Genomic DNA, 15,554 nt, shown 5'->3' with positions numbered 1-15,554 from the left:
CCGAGGTGAATTCAGTGCATGGGCTGCTCCGGCTGGCTCCGGCGCTGCCTCTGGGTAGATTATACATTATATAGCTTTATATAGAGATTTATAGATTATTTATATAAATATCTGGGGGTCTGTACAACCTCGTGGGGGGGGTGGGCCAGGCCATCACGAGCTGGGGGCTGCTGGCTGTCTGTGTGTGTCTCCACTGCCCGAGTGGTCCAGTTCGGTGCTGTCACAGTCCGAGTCCTCGTACACGGAGGGGTTCTGGTCCAGAGCCGGGGAAGAGGCAAGATCAGAGCACAGATTGGGGGGGCGGGGGGGGGAGAGGGAGCTGGCACACCCCCACCCCATGCCAAACCAAACCGCTGCTCCACCTCCGCCCAATGGGATCTCCCAGGGCAGATGGGCCCCTCTGAGGGGCAAGATGCTGGGCAAGTCCTGATGAATCCGGGGCTCGCTCTTATGGGCATCACCAACCCAGTGGTTCTTGGAGCCCCTGCACCGTCCCCTGGAATCCCTGGCACTTCCCACATCCCCCAGCAGGGGGAGCACACGGGACTCCCCTCCCCCAAACCCGTTGTACCCCCCCCACAGTCCCCAAGAGGGGAAGCACTTGTGACCCCCCCCCCCCCCTTCAGCCCCCTGCATGTCAGAGCCCCCCATCAGGGGAGGCACTTGGGACCCCACCCTCCTTGAGCCGCCTGCACTGCAGAGCGGCCCGGCAGGGGGACACTGGGTCCCCCCCCCTCGTGCCCCCGCAGCCCTCAGCAGGGCAGGGCACTCACCTCAGCGATGTTCTGCTCAGCGCTGAGCTGGCTCTTGACTTGCTGGACAGCAGCCTCCTTCTCGGACAGGCCGTCGGAGTGGGCCAGGGCGTCGAGTGGGATCTCGGAGCTCTGCGAGAGCATGTCGTCGGAGCGCTCCCCCGTGTTGGTGCCGCTGGGTGACGCGTCGCTCGTGTTCCCCTCCTCGCCGTCCCCGTCCGAGAAGTTCTCCGAGCTGAAGGTGGACAGCGACTGACGCTTGCTCAGCCCCTGGGGCCACCTGTCAGCAGAGCAGCCCCCCATCACCCACCGGTGGGGAGCGTTTTTCCTGCTGGGGACTGAGGCTCAGAGACTCTTCAGGGAGCTCAGTGCCGTACACTAGGTCGGTGACAGACCCAGGGATAGAACCCAGGCGTTCGGGGTGTCTAGCCACCCCTCCCTCCCTTCTAGCCACTAGACCCCATGCTCTCCACCCAGAACTGAGAAAAGAACCCAGGCATCCTGGCTTCTAGCCCCGCAGCTCTAATGACTAGTGCTTAAGACCATGGCTAATGAGCAGTTTCCGGCACTATTACAGTGCCCCCTAGAGGGTGATAAACACCCACGTGCCACAGCAACCCCTGCCCTGTGCCCAAGCCCACCGGGCACGGCAGGCCAATGGGAGGGGAGGAAAGCCACGTGGCTGAGCCCTGGAGCTGCTCAGGAGCCCAGGCCTGTACCCACCTCTGCCTCAGTGGCAGCTCCCCCTCGCTGTCCACTTCTCCCTCCTCCTCCTCGGACGAGACCCCTCGCTTCTGGAGAGCAGAAGGCAGAGAAGAGCCACATTAGCGGGACCTGCCCCCCACCCCCAGGGCTGCTGTGAACCCCACGGGCACAGGAGGGCACAGGCTTCCCTGGAGATCCTGGACACCCACTCGCCCACAGGGCAGGATCAGCCCAGGGCCTGTCGGCAGCCAGGACAGCCAAATGAGATCCAGCAACCCACTCACTCTGCCCAGCCCTTGGAGGGTAATGAAAACGACTCGCACAACCAAATCTCAGGGCTGGGCTAGCAGAGGGGACTGTGATCGGGTTTCAGGGGCACCAGCACAACTGTGGGGCTAGCCTAGGGCTGGGCTAGCAGGAGGCTGTGCGTCAGGATTGTGGGGCACTGGCAGAGCTGTGGGGACAGCCCAGGACTGGGGTAGCACAGGGACTGGGAAGGAACAGGGACTAGGGAGGGGCACAGGGATTATGGAAAGGAGGGGCTAAGGGATTGGGGCTCCACAGGGAGGGGGTGGGGCACAGGGAGGGGAGCTGATGGATTGGGGCAGGGCACAGGGATGGGGATGTTGAGGGATGTGGGGGCACAAGCCAAACCGGGTAGCCCAGACCAACCAATTCCCCCCACCAGCCCCTTCAGAAGCCAAGTAACTTGGCTCTGACCCCCTTTCCCCACGGGCAGTCCACCTGGGCCTGCAGCCTCCAAACGCTGGAGAACACTGTCCCTCCTCCTTCCCCCGGGAGCCTGGCCCCAGGGCTCATCACCCTGCCTGGGACAAACTGGTGCCAAATACCCTCTTGGAAGCTGTTGGTTTCCATCCTGCCCAGTCCCCACTCAACTGAGGAGCCCCATAGTGCCTGGTTCCCCTCGCGAAGGCCCCAGGAGCCCTGGTTGAGGCACGTCTCCAGCCACATTTTGCTGAGCCCCTCGCTGCCAGCATCTTCTCCAGCCTACGGCCAGTTTTGTGGCTCCTCTGATATCCCCCGTGCAATGCACACCCCAGAGCTGGGCGCAGTGTTCCAGTCCCACCTACGCTGCATGCGCCCCCTACAGGCGATCGGCGTCACAACCAACAGTCCCCTACTGCCCCCTACAGTCAACCCATTTAAATCAACACAGGTGCCCCCCGCCCAAGGCCCAGCCCCCGCTGAGCCGCGCTCACCTGGCTTCGGGTCACGGCCGCTCGGTAGAGCAGCGCTGCGGGTGTCAGATGCTGCTGCGGCACCCCACAGGTCTTGCCCGCCTTGCCCGCCACGCCCGGCTCCTTGTCGGGCTCCTCGCCCGGCTGCAGCCTCTGGGCGAGGCCCAACAGCCGGTGGCTCTTGTCCGCCGGCCCCACGGCCCCCTGCTTGGAGGAGGGCGAGTCGGGGCTGCTGGAGAAGGGCACAGAGGCCGTGTCCTCACTGGGGGTCTCGCTGCGGGGCTGCTCGGCCGGGGGCGACTCGGGCCCGGCAGGGGCCCCCTCTTTCTTGGCCTCGGCCTCCAGGGTGGTGTTGATGAGGTCGGGGCTGGACGAGGATATCCGGCGCAGCAAGTCGTGCTGCAGCCCCCGCAGGGCGGCGCAGGCCTCCAGCCGCTGCCCCGCATCCGCTGGCTCCGGGGCCCGGGGCCCGGTCAGCTCCCCGCAGCTGCCCTTGGCGCTGGCTTTGCGGTAGCGCGGCTTGGCCCGGCGGCTCCGGCCCGGCGAGGTGGGGCCCTTCTGGCACGCGGGTATCGACACCTGGGCAATGGCCGAGTCCAGTTTGGGCAGGATCACCTCCGTCTTCAGGATGTCCGGCCTGCGGGAGAGCACGGGTCGGGGGGGGGCCGGTCCCTGCCCCCCTCCCCTCCCCACTTCCTGTGCCCCTCTTTGATCCCGGGTGCCCTCCCCATCCCCAATCCCTGCATCTCCTCACTCTCCCCAAGCCAATTGCCCCTCCCCCATCCAATCCCTCAGCCCCCCTCCAGCTTTCCCCAACTCAGTTCCCCCACCCTCAGCTTCCCTCCCCCATGTTCCTGTGCCTCACTTCCCATCCCCCCACCCTCCTGAGCCTCAGCCCCCCCCACAACTTCCAATGCTTCGGCTCCCCTCCCCTCCAGCTTTCTCGCCCCACCTCCCTGGGCCTCAGCCCCCCATCTCCTGCCCCCCACCTCCCTGGGCCTCAGACCCCCTCATCTCCCTTCTCCCACCTCCCTGAGCCTCAGCCCCCATCTCCCTCCCCCACCTCCCTGGGCCTCAGCCCCCCATCTCCCTCCCCCACCTCCCTGAGCTTCAGTCCCCCCATCTCCGTCCCCCAACTCCTTGATCCTCAGTCTCCCCCCAGGTGCCCAGAGGTGATTCCGCCTCACAGCCCCCCCCACCCGGTCATTCTAGAGGGGAAGGGGCTTGTCCCTCCTCAGAACACAGTGAGCAAGGGCCAGAACCCAGGAGTCCTGACCCGCCCTCCACCCCAAGGTGAGGGTTGTGGCTGCGGCCCCAGGCCGGGCCCCTCACCGCTTGCTGTGTGGTGACAGCTTCTGGGGCACATTCCTCTTCTTGATGAGCTTCTCCACCGTGTTGCCGTGCAGGAGACTGCGCGAAGCATGTGGCTTGAACAGCCCCGGGTACTTCTTCTCCAGCGCCTGCTCCCGCCTGCCAGGGAGAGAGAGTCAGCCCTGCCTGGGCACTGCCCGCATCAGAATCAGCCCCGGCCCGGGCACGGCCCCCATCAGACTCAGCCCTGCCTGGGCACTGCCTGCATCAGAATCAGCCCTGGCCCAGGCACAGCCTCCGTCAGAATCAGCCCCGGCCCGGGCACGGCCCCCTTCAGACTCAGCGCTGGCCTGGGCATGGCCCCCGTCAGACTCCTCCCCGGCCTGGGCACTGCACCCATCATACTCAGCCCTGGTCCGGGCACAGCCCCCGTCAGACTCAGCCCCGGTCCAGGCACTGCACCCTCCCCACCATTGCCCAGATCAGACTAATGCTCTTTCACCCTCATGCTCCAAGGCATAAAGTTGTCCCTCTCCAAGGTCAGGAAGAAATTGGCCTGAGGATGGTTGTGGGAGTGGGGGTGGGAAGGGAGCATTTACTCCTTCCTCTGACACCTGCAGGGGCAGGGGCCAGACCCTCAGCTGGTGTAAATCAGTGGGAGCTCACTGAGTTCATAGGACTCAGCGGGTGGGAGCTCATGGGGGGGAATCCCCAAGTTCCAGCCCTTCAGGGACCATGCGTGTGTGTTGGGGGGGGGTTAGAGTGGGGGTTGATGGGGCGATGTATCTCCCCAGAGGGACAGTGATGAGGGGGTGGATCCCTGCAAGAGGTAGTGATGAGGGGCTGGGCCCCCCAGGGGGCAATGATGGGGCGGAGCTGGATCTCCCAGGCGGGCAGTGATAGGGGGCTGGATCCCCACAGGATGCGGTGATGGGGGGCTGGATCTCCCAGGGGGCAGTGTTGGAGGGGGTGCTGGATCCCAGCAGGAGGTGGTGATCGGAAGGCTGGGCCTCCCAGGGGGCAGTGTTGGGAGGGAGCTGGATCCACACAGGGGGCAGTGATAGGGGGCTGGATCCCTGCAGGATGCGGTGATGGGGAGCTGGATCTCCCAGGGGGTGGTGATGGGGGTGGGGGTGGGGCTGGATCTCAGCAGGGGGGCAGTGATGGGCAGGCTGGGACCCCAGATCAGCAGTAATGGATCCCTGAGGGGGCAGTGATGGGGGGGCTGGACCCCCCAGGCTGGGGGCTACCCTCACCTGAGCAGCTCCTTCTCCTTTAGCTCCAGCTGCAGCATGAGCGAGTTGAGCTCCATGTACAGGTTGTTGGCTCGCTCCAGCTTGCGCTCGTAGTGCTCCCGGATGTCCAGCGCGTGCCTGGGGGTTGGGCAGCAGGGGAGTTGTCAATCACACAGCTGGAGGTGGGGCCAAAGGTCCCCCTCCCCCATCAGAATGGGATGTCACCCCCTCCCCTCCGAGGATCGTGTCTTCCCCCATCCCAGGGGTGCCACCCTCCAGGCCGAGCCCTGCCCTGCCCCCCGATCTGAACAGGACATCCTCCCCGCCATGGAGATCCCTGCCCCGTCCCCACCCACCATCCCAGTGGGTTGCCCCCTGCCCCGGGCCCCCCCTGACCGGAGCTCATCACGGCGCCGGTTGATCAGCTCCTCCTCCAGCCGGTGCAGACACGTCCCCTCCGACTTGATCTTCTCGAAGTGCAGCTTCACCTCCTCGCGCCACTCGGCCTGCAGGGGGCGACACGGGCCTCAGCTCTGGCCCCACGACAGGGACCCCCTCTATGGGGCCAGGCACCCCCTGCAGGGCACTGAGGGGGCCTGTCGGGGGGGCTCAGCACTTTCATTGCTGCCCCAGCCCCGGCCTGGGTCTGCCCCAGCCCCGGCATGGGTCTGCCCCGGGGGGGGGGGGAGGGAGTGTGATTCTACAGCTAAACCTCCAAACAGCACTCCCTGCTCGGCCACTGGGGGCAGCACTGACTGCAAGGGGTGAGTGCCCCCCACTGAGACACCCCTATTCCCTGCAGCACAGCGTGCTGCAGCATCTGTGTAGGTGCATGGGGGCTGGAAGGGGCAGTGGGGGGGCTAGGAGGGTGTATGGTGGGGGACTGGGTGATACATGGGGGGCTGGAAGAGGGAGCGGTGGGTGACTGGGCGGTGCATGGGGGCTGGAATGGGGAGTGGTGTGGGGCTGGGTGGTGCATGGGGGCTGGTAGGGGGAAGAGTGGGGGGCTGGGCGGTGCATGGGGGGGCTGGAAGAGGGAGCAGTGGGGGGCTGGACGGTGCATGGTGGGCTGGAAAGGGGAGTGGTGGGGAATGGGCAGGTGCAGGGGGCTGGAAGGGGGAGCTGTGGGGGGCTGGGTGGTTCCTGGGGGGCTGCAGTGGGGGACCCACCTGGGATTTGAAGTAGGTCTCCTGGGGCGTGGAGAGCACGTCGGCCGAGGCGATGTCCAGGTGCAGCAGGATCTGGCGGAAGGACGGCCGGTTGCGGGGTTTGCTGTTCCTGGGGGGGCAGAGACAGGGTTGGGTCCTGGGGCAGATGAGGGACCCTCAGCAAGGAGCCTGGGCCCCTCTGGCTCGCGTGGGGTGATAGGGCACCAGCAGACTCCTGGCATGTAGCACTGGCCGGGGGGGCTGCTGAAGGAAGGAGCAAGGGGGCAGGGGGCATTGAACTGCTCCGCTCTGGGCTGACTCTGCACCTGAACCACATGGTAATGGGAGGGGGCAGCACTGTGGGGCTCAGCCTGGGAGGGTGAACCATGGATCCTGCCTCCTGCCAGCTTGGGGACTGGGGCCAGGCTCACCAGCACCAGGGGGGCTGTTGTGGAGTATGCTGGGGGGCACTCACCAGCACTCAGGGGGATTACTGGGGGGGCAGGAGGACTCACCAGAACGGGGGGTCACTGGGGAGTACTCGCCAGCACGGGGGGTCACAGGGACTCACCAGCACTGGGGGTCAGTGGGGGCACTCACCAGCACTCGGGGGGGTCACCAGCACCTGGGTGGGACTGGGGGTCAGGTGGGACTCACTAGCACTGGGGGGTCACTGGAGGGCACTCACCAGCACTGGGGGGTCACTGGGGGCACTCAACAGTACTGGGAGGGGCACTGGGGCACTCACTAGCAATGGTGGGGTCACTAGGGGGTTGGGGGGCACTCACCAGCACTGGGAGGTCATTGGGGGGCCAGAGGGAGCTCACCAGCACTGGCGGGGGTCACTGAGGGCACTCACTATTACTGGGGGTTAGGGGGACTCACCAGCACTGGGGGGGCACTGGGGGGTACTCACCAGCACAGGGGGTCATGGTGACTCACCAGCACTCAGGGGGGTCACTGGGGGTCAGGGGGACTCACCAGTACTGGGGGTCACTGGGGGCACTCAACAGCACTGGGGGGGGTCACTGGGGGGCACTTGCCAGCACTGGGGGTCACTGGGGGCACTCACCAGCACTGGCGCAGTAGGATCTTGAAGCCGTCGGGGCAGCCGGAGGGCACGGGCAGGTGCAGGCTGTTGCTGCCCACGCCCCAGATGATGGCCGAGGAGTCCACATCCTTGTAGGGGATCTCGCCTGTCAGCAGCTCCCACAGCACCACCCCGAAGGACCTGGGGGGGGGATGTGTCAGCAGAGGTGGGGGGCTCTCCAGCAGTGGGGGGTACCAGAATCAGCATCTCCCTCCCAGCCCCTCCTCTGCCCTCACGCCCCGCAAGGCACCAGGTGATGGGGAGGGGAGGCAGCTGGTGCCAGCCTGGGCAGGTAGCCAGCTGGTGGCCAGGACAGGACAGGGAGAACTCTACGAACCGTGGAAAAGCTCCCCCCAGCTCCAAACACTTAGAATCATAGAATCATAGAATATCAGGGTTGGAAGGGACCCCAGAAGGTCATCTAGTCCTACCCCCTGCTCGAAGCAGGACCAATCCCCAGTTAAATCATCCCAGCCAGGGCTTTGTCAAGCCTGACCTTAAAAACCTCTATGGAAGGAGATTCCACCACCTCCCTAGGTAACCCATTCCAGTGTTTCACCACCCTCCTAGTGAAAAAGTTTTTCCTAATATCCAACCTAAACCTCCCCCACTGCAACTTGAGACCATTACTCCTCGTTCTGTCATCTGCTACCACTGAGAACAGTCTAGAGCCATCCTCTTTGGAACCCCCTTTCAGGTAGTTGAAAGCAGCTATCAAATCCCGCCTCATTCTTCTCTTCTGCAGACTAAACAATCCCAGCTTCTGCCCCCCAGTGACCCCTCCAGCTGCCCCAGATCTAGCACTTCTGTGGGACCTCCCCAAATCCCCCCTCAAATCCCCCCCTGGCTCAGACCTCAAGGTGCTGCAGGGCAGAAGCAGAGCCGGGGTGGGGGGGTGGGAAACTGAGGCATTGTAACTCTTTAGAGTCCAGCTCCCTCCCCTGATCCATCTTCCTCCCAGGATCCTCCTGTCCCCCCCCTCCCACCCAGTTGCAGGGGATGAAACCCCCAACCCAAGTCCTACCCCCATCCCTTCCTCTCCCCCCACCGCTGCCACCTGTTCCTGCCCTAGGCCAGGAGCCCTCCCAACTCCAACCCCCCCGTCCTTGCTGTGGGCTCGGAGACCCCCCCCGCTTTCCCCCCATCCCTCCCCACCCAGCCCCCCACGCTCACCAGATGTCGACCTTCTCAGAGACAGGCTCGTTGCGGATGACCTCGGGGGCCATCCAGGCCACAGTGCCGGCGAAGGACATCTTGGTGCTCTTGTCACTCAGCTCCTTGGAGGTGCCGAAGTCCGAGATCTTCACCACGTCATCGTAGGTGATCAGCATGCTGGGAGTGGGGAAGGGGGGGTCAGCACAAGTGTGGGGTGCCATCCCCTCCACCAGCAGGGGGCAGTGCAGGGGGGGGTGCTCTCCCCTCCACCAGCAGGGGGCAGTGCAGGGTGGGGGGTGCTCTCCCCTCCACCAGCAGGGGGCAGTGCAGGGTGTGGGGGTGCTCTCCCCTCCACCAGCAGGGGGCAGTGCAGGGTGGGGGGTGCTCTCCCCTCCACCAGCAGGGGGCAGTGCAGGGTGGGGGGTGCTATTCCCTCCACCAGCAGGGGGCAGTGCAGGGTGGGGGGTGCTCTCCCCTCCACCAGCAGGGGGCAGTGCAGGGTGGGGGGTGCTATTCCCTCCACCGGCAGGGGGCAGTGCAGGGTGTGGGGGTGCTCTCCCCTCCACCAGCAGGGGGCAGTGCAGGGTGGGGGGTGCTCTCCCCTCCACCAGCAGGGGGCAGTGCAGGGTGGGGGGTGCTATTCCCTCCACCAGCAGGGGGCAGTGCAGGGTGGGGGGTGCTCTCCCCTCCACCAGCAGGGGGCAGTGCAGGGTGGGGGGTGCTATTCCCTCCACCGGCAGGGGCCAGTGCAGGGTGGGGGGTGCTCTCCCCTCCACCAGCAGGGGGCAGTGCAGGGTGGGGGGTGCTCTCCCCTCCACCAGCAGGGGGCAGTGCAGGGTGGGGGGTGCTATTCCCTCCACCAGCAGGGGGCAGTGCAGGGTGGGGGGGTGCTATTCCCTCCACCAGCAGGGGGCAGTGCAGGGTGGGGGGTGCTCTCCCCTCCACCAGCAGGGGGCAGTGCAGGGTGGGGGGTGCTCTCCCCTCCACCAGCAGGGGGCAGTCCCTGAGGCCTCCTGTCACCCCAGGCACTGGGACCCTGTGGGGGAGCAAAGTGGGGGTCGGGGGTTTCCCCCCTTGGCAGGGCTGGGAACGGCTCACGCCGGAGGTAGATCAGGCTGCATCTCCTGCACTCACCAGCAGGGGGAGCAGGGGAAGAGATGGGAGGGTCCGCGCAGGCTGGTGGTGGCGGGGGGGTGATGGGCATCAGAGAGCTAGCTGGTGATTTTGCCCTTGCCCAGAGGGTGCTCCCTACCCTGCAGGCCCCAGACCGGTCTCTGCCCCCACTTCCCCTGCAGACCCCATGCGCATCCCTGCTTCCCTCCTGGCACCATGCCCCACCCTGCCCCCCATTCCCCTGCAGGCCCCACGCCCATCCCCACCCCTACGCCAGCTCCCGTTGCCGCCACGTACTTGGGCGACTTGAGGTCGCGGTGGATGATCTTGTGCAGGTGCAGGTAATTCATGCCGCCCGCGATGCCCATGGACCAGTCGACCAGCAGGGAGGGGGTGACCTTGCGCCCGGCTCGCAGCACCTCGTACAGCTGCCCCTGGGCACAGAACTCCATGATGATGCAGTAGCAAGGAGCCTGGGTGCAGACGCCCCTGAGGGGAAGGAGAGCAGGGCTGGGTAGGAACCAGCCGGGCAGAAGGTGGTACCTCCTCTTGGCCAGGAACAGATGGTGCCAGCTGGGCAGAGATGCCTGTCTGGTTGGGCATAGTGGGGACATCCCGGCCCTGCCGCTCCGAGGGAACCCTGCGCCCCTCACCCGTCCTGGGCCCAGCTGTAGGGTGAGCGCCCCTCCCAGAGAGGGGGCACCACTGCACGCCCAGACACAATGGGGTGGAAATGGAGGGTGGGGGTGGGCACTGCCTGGCAGGGCCACAGACTCTGCATCCCACGCGTGTGCAATACTGTGGGTACACGGGAGGGCTGCCCTGGGTTTTGTGTACCCCAGGTGGGTGCTGCCCCATGGGGGGGCACTGGAGGGGGTGTCTCTCTCCCCTGTTCGAGGCGCCCCCTCCCCCGCACTCACTTGAAGGTGATGATGTTGGGGTGTTTGAGCTTGCGCAGGTGTTTGATGTCCGTCTCCTTGAGGTCTCGCACCTTCTTCACCGCCACCTCCTCGCCGTGGAAGCGCCCCAGGAAGACAGCACCCTGCGCCCCACTGCCCACCCACTGCAGGTCCAGGATCTCCTCGAACGGCACCTCCCACGTGTCTGGAGGGATGGGGGAGGGGTGAGTCCCAGAGCCGATGCCACCTGCCCTGGGCACAGAGATGGGCTGGGGAGGGTGAGTCCCAGAGCTGATGCCACCTGCCCTGGGCGCAGAGATGGGCTGGGGGAGGGGTGAGTCCCAGAGCTGATGCCACCTGCCCTGGGCACAGAGATGGGCTGGGGGGGGGTGAGTCCCAGAGCTGATGCCACCTCCCAGAGCTGATGCCACCTGCCCTGGGCGCAGAGATGGGCTGGGGGGGGGTGAGTCCCAGAGCTGATGCCACCTGCCCTGGGCACAGAGAAGGGCTGGGGGGGGTGAGTCCCAGAGCTGATGCCACCTCCCAGAGCTGATGCCACCTGCCCTGGGCGCAGAGATGGGCTGGGGGGGGTGAGTCCCAGAGCTGATGCCACCTGCCCTGGGCGCAGAGATGGGCTGGGGGGGGTGAGTCCCAGAGCTGATGCCACCTACCCTGGGCGCAGAGATGGGCTGGGGGAGGGGTGAGTCCCAGAGCTGATGCCACCTGCCCTGGGCGCAGAGAAGGGCTGGGGGGGGTGAGTCCCAGAGCTGATGCCACCTGCCCTGGGCGCAGAGATGGGCTGGGGAGGGGGTGAGTCCCAGAGCTGATGCCACCTGCCCTGGGCGCAGAGATGGGCTGGGGGGGGTGAGTCCCAGAGCTGATGCCACCTGCCCTGGGCACAGAGATGGGCTGGGGGGGGGTGAGTCCCAGAGCTGATGCCACCTGCCCTGGGCGCAGAGAAGGGTGGCGGCTGGGGGCGCTGCAGGGCAGCCAGGGCTTGGCCCAGGGAAATGGCAGAACGAGGGCTCCTGGGATGGGGGGGGGGAAGGGGGAGGCAGACAGAACTGCAGGGAGAGCCACATGTACCCAAACACGCCTGCCCACACAAGCACCCCCTGACCTTGACCAAGATCCCAGACCCCGGCCCTGCAGGCCCTGCAGAGGCACCGCTCCCTGGTGACTCTGTGCAGAATCCGTTCCCAGGAATCGGGACCAAACAGCCAGGGGTGAGGGGATTGCAGGACCCTGAGCCCCCCCGCCCCACTACCCGGGCACGTGCCAAGCTGAGGCAGAGCGGCTCCCAGCCTTCTTGGGTCATACAGTGTGACTGCAGTGAACCTGCAACCCTGTGTCTGGGGGGGGGGGGCACTGCTGCCCTCTGCCGGATGGAATCTGCGCTGCCCTGCTGTGTGCCATAGGCCCTACCCTGCTAAGAGCTCATGGAGAGTCTCCCGCTCCAATGGCAGGGGCTCGTGGAGCAGGAGAATCCGGATTCTCCCCCCGTGGGTGTGTCCCCAGCACTCCCCAGCCCCGAGTCCACATGTTACGGTGCGGGTGAGACCGCCAGCGGCCAGAGGGAGAAAGAGGAACGATGGGCGATGAAAGCCCGCTGGCGAGCCCCTGGGTTGCGCTTAGCGCGGGTGCGTGCAGGCACCCGTGTGAGTTTGTGTGAGTGCGTGCGTGCGGGGGTGCATGTGTACACGTGTGCACATGGGTGTGCACATGGGAGTGTGCACATCTGTCAACCCCAGCAGTGCACTTTCGCCCTCTCCTGCTTCCCTCCCCGTGGCGGCTGCAAGCCCCGCAGCAGAGCAGACAGGGCCAGCAGGTCCCAGCCCCTCCCCGCTCCGAGCTGAGCTGCGGCTCCTGTGGGGCCAGAGCCTGGGAGGGTGTGGGGCAGCAACTAGCCAGGGCTCTGGTAACTCGCAGGCCCCAGACCCCGCTAGAGCTGCCTGCTGCAAACACGCGTCCCAGCGGAATCCCTCGTGCTGTGGGGCCCAGGCAGCTCCGCCCGTGGGGCTCAGCGCAAGGCCCAGCGGGCCAGGGAGCTGCACGCAGCCATGGCCGCAGCCCCCCCGGAGACACGAGCTGTGACATCCCCCCCAGCCAAAACATAAACCCCGGCAGAGCATCGCCCACCCCGGGATCTCCCTGCCTGCGCAGGGGTTCACTGTCATGGAGCAGACGGCCCGGCCCGGCCCTTTCAGAGCCGACAGCCTCAGAGCCGGCTCTGCCGCCAAACAGGGGCTGCCTGGCCAGGGCGAGCTGCCCACAGTGTGCCAGGTGCACGTGCAACTCACTAACACACATGCAGGCATGGGCACCCGCTCACACCCTGACACGCAGATGCACTCACACTAGAACGATCAAACCCCCCGTGCACACTAACACACCCTGCCCCCTTCAGAAAGACACCCAGCCACTCCCGGGCACACGCACACGCTCACACAGGCGTGCTCACGCTCTCACACACTCCCAGGCACATGCTCCCGTTCCCAAGCTCACACACTCGTCACGCTCGCTCACGCCCACTCACGCTTGCCGACGTGCTCACTGCTGCAGGGAAGCCACTGGCAGGGCCCGGCTGCTGCTCAGCCATGCCGGGAGAATGCTGCCAGCAGCCTCCACTCCAGCCTGGGCTCAGGGCCAGCCCAGCCCCCAGCCCTGTCTTCCCACCCCCTCGTCCGACCCCAGCCACAGACGCAAGAGGCCTGGTGAGGAGTCCAGCTGGGCAGAACTGGAGTGAGGGATGGGAGCAGGGCCGGTAGGGCAGAGAGAGCCAGAGCTGTGGGGGGAAGTGGACAGGGCAGGGTAGACTCTGGAAGAGAGACTTTAAGGAAGCAGATATTTCCCCATCTAATCCTTCCTCCTCCTCCACCTCCCGGGGAGATGCCAACCACAGGCCCTGCCCTTGCAGACCCCAGTGCTCGCACTGAGAGCTGGGAAATTCACCCCAGAGCCCTGACTCAGAGGAGTCCATTCTGTGCCCCCTAAATCTCATCCTCTCTCCCTGCACCCTGGCAGATTCACGGGGACACGATGTCCTGTGTTTTCTCTTCCTGCCCTTGTCTGCTGCGGGTCGTTGGCAGGTTAAACAGCTGCTGTGTCTCCCCCCAGAGGTGGCTGCATTTCAGCCAGAGACAAAGCCCAGCATGTGGGGATGGCAGGGGGCTGGGCCCAGCCTGTAACTATTCCAATAGGGCACGATTCTTCCCTCCGTTCCCTGGGGGGCTCCGTGGGACACTCTGAATCAACACTGTCCTAGCATGGCCCGCAGCGATGTCCCGGGGGCAGCTGGGATCAAACACGGACCCCCTGGATTTCACAGACACGAGCCAGTGTGGCTAGGCTGGCGGCCACAGCAGCCTCAGAAACCGCCGTACATGATCGAGCCACTAGAGGGAGACAGAGAGCCACGCTGTGACGCTAATGGCACGACAGTGCAGACAGCTTGCCATGGCCGATTTACACCGTGGGCCCAGGGACTCGCATGGAGCTCTGCTGATTTACACCTGCTGGGGATCTGGCCCAGTGGCTCCCATGGAGCTCTGCTGATTTACACCCGCTGGGGATCGGGCCCAGGGACTCCCATGGAGCTCTGCTGATTTACACCCGCTGGGGATCGGGCCCAGGGACTCCCATGGAGCTCTGCTGATTTACACCCGCTGGGGATCGGGCCCAGGGACTCCCATGGAGCTCTGCTGATTTACACCTGCTGGGGATCTGACCCAGGGACTCCCATGGAGCTCTGCTGATTTACACCCGCTGGGGATCGGAACCAGGGACTCCCATGGAGCTCTGCTGATTTACACCTGCTGGGGATCTGGCCCAGTGGCTCCCATGGAGCTCTGCTGATTTACACCCGCTGGGGATCTGACCCAGGGACTCGCATGGAGCTCTGCTGATTTACACCCGCTGGGGATTGGGCCCAGGGACTCGCATGGAGCTCTGCTGATTTACACCCGCTGGGGATTGGGCCCAGGGACTCGCATGGAGCTCTGCTGATTTACACCCGCTGGGGATCAGGCCCAGTGGCTCCCATGGAGCTATGCTGATTTACACCCGCTGGGGATCGAGCCCAAGGACTCCCATGGAGCTCTGCTGATTTACACCCGCTGGGGATCGGGCCCAGGGACTCCCATGGAGCTCTGCTGATTGAGGTCAGATCAGAATCCACCCTAGAGATGGAGCAGCCCATGAGCGCCCCCAGCCGGTCGCCAGGCCAGGCCGGCTCCTACAGCCCATTGCCCAGGTCCCACTAATGCCCGGTCCCGCACACCCAGGGCCACGCACCTTCCTGCTGGTGCTTGTGCTCGGTGGAGTAGGCTTTGCCGATCATGCTCCAGACGGGCCTGAGGCAGCCGAAGAGCCCTTCCAGGAAGCCGCTGCCCGTCTGGCAGTGGAGCCGGACCTGGTCGGCGTGGTACCGAGCGTGCCGCACCTCGGGGTTCCCAGCCCCCGCCCCAGCTCCCCCGCCTCCACCGCCGGCCTCATTCTCGTGCAGCTGCAGGACGCTGTTGGCGAACTGGTCGCGCGTCTCCTCGCTGGGCGTGGGGCTGTGGCCGCCCCCATCGATGGGCACCACGTCACGCAGCACGCACTGCGTGGGCGTCAGGTCCTTCTCGGGGGTGCAGTCTGAGGTGTCGGGGTCCAGCTTACGGAGGGAGCTCTCCGTCAGGATGGTGTTGAAGCTGGCGAAGGACGGGGAGGGGGTCCGGGTATCGTGGAGGCAGGCCATGGCGGGCTCTGGGCATCAGCAGCCCCCCACACCCCTTGGGCTGGCGGTCGCTGGGCGTCCCCGGCACGGCCTGGGGGAGATGGGGCCTGTGGGGGAAAGGAAAATCCTCGTGAATAGGATCCCACTGGAAATCGTAGCCCCCTTGGGGTCAACCAGGTGTATCCGATGCCCTCCTGCCTGCTCCACTGCTGGGCACCTGCCATGGGCCT

At 65.6% G+C, this 15,554-nt stretch overlaps 1 protein-coding gene across 1 annotated transcript; it reads right to left on the bottom strand.

Annotated features, from left to right (window-relative positions):
* Positions 1-153: 153 nt before the first annotated feature.
* On the bottom strand, positions 154-15,345 carry MAP3K12 (mitogen-activated protein kinase kinase kinase 12). The gene is made up of 13 exons (XM_077838546.1): positions 14,901-15,345; positions 10,629-10,812; positions 10,006-10,197; positions 8,614-8,772; positions 7,423-7,581; positions 6,372-6,480; positions 5,599-5,708; positions 5,224-5,340; positions 3,989-4,126; positions 2,678-3,293; positions 1,476-1,546; positions 774-1,032; positions 154-252 (listed from the first exon to the last, which is right to left on the bottom strand). Exons 1-13 carry the CDS (start codon positions 15,343-15,345, stop codon positions 154-156), a joined length of 2,658 nt encoding a protein of 885 aa, XP_077694672.1.
* Between the last annotated feature and the right edge of the window lie 209 nt (positions 15,346-15,554).

Source organism: Eretmochelys imbricata, chromosome 20, assembly GCF_965152235.1.
Source record: "Eretmochelys imbricata isolate rEreImb1 chromosome 20, rEreImb1.hap1, whole genome shotgun sequence".
Taxonomy (NCBI): Eukaryota; Metazoa; Chordata; order Testudines; family Cheloniidae; genus Eretmochelys; species Eretmochelys imbricata.
The sequence above is the reverse complement of the archived record's forward strand: the minus strand, read 5'-3'. Positions and strand labels throughout refer to the sequence as shown.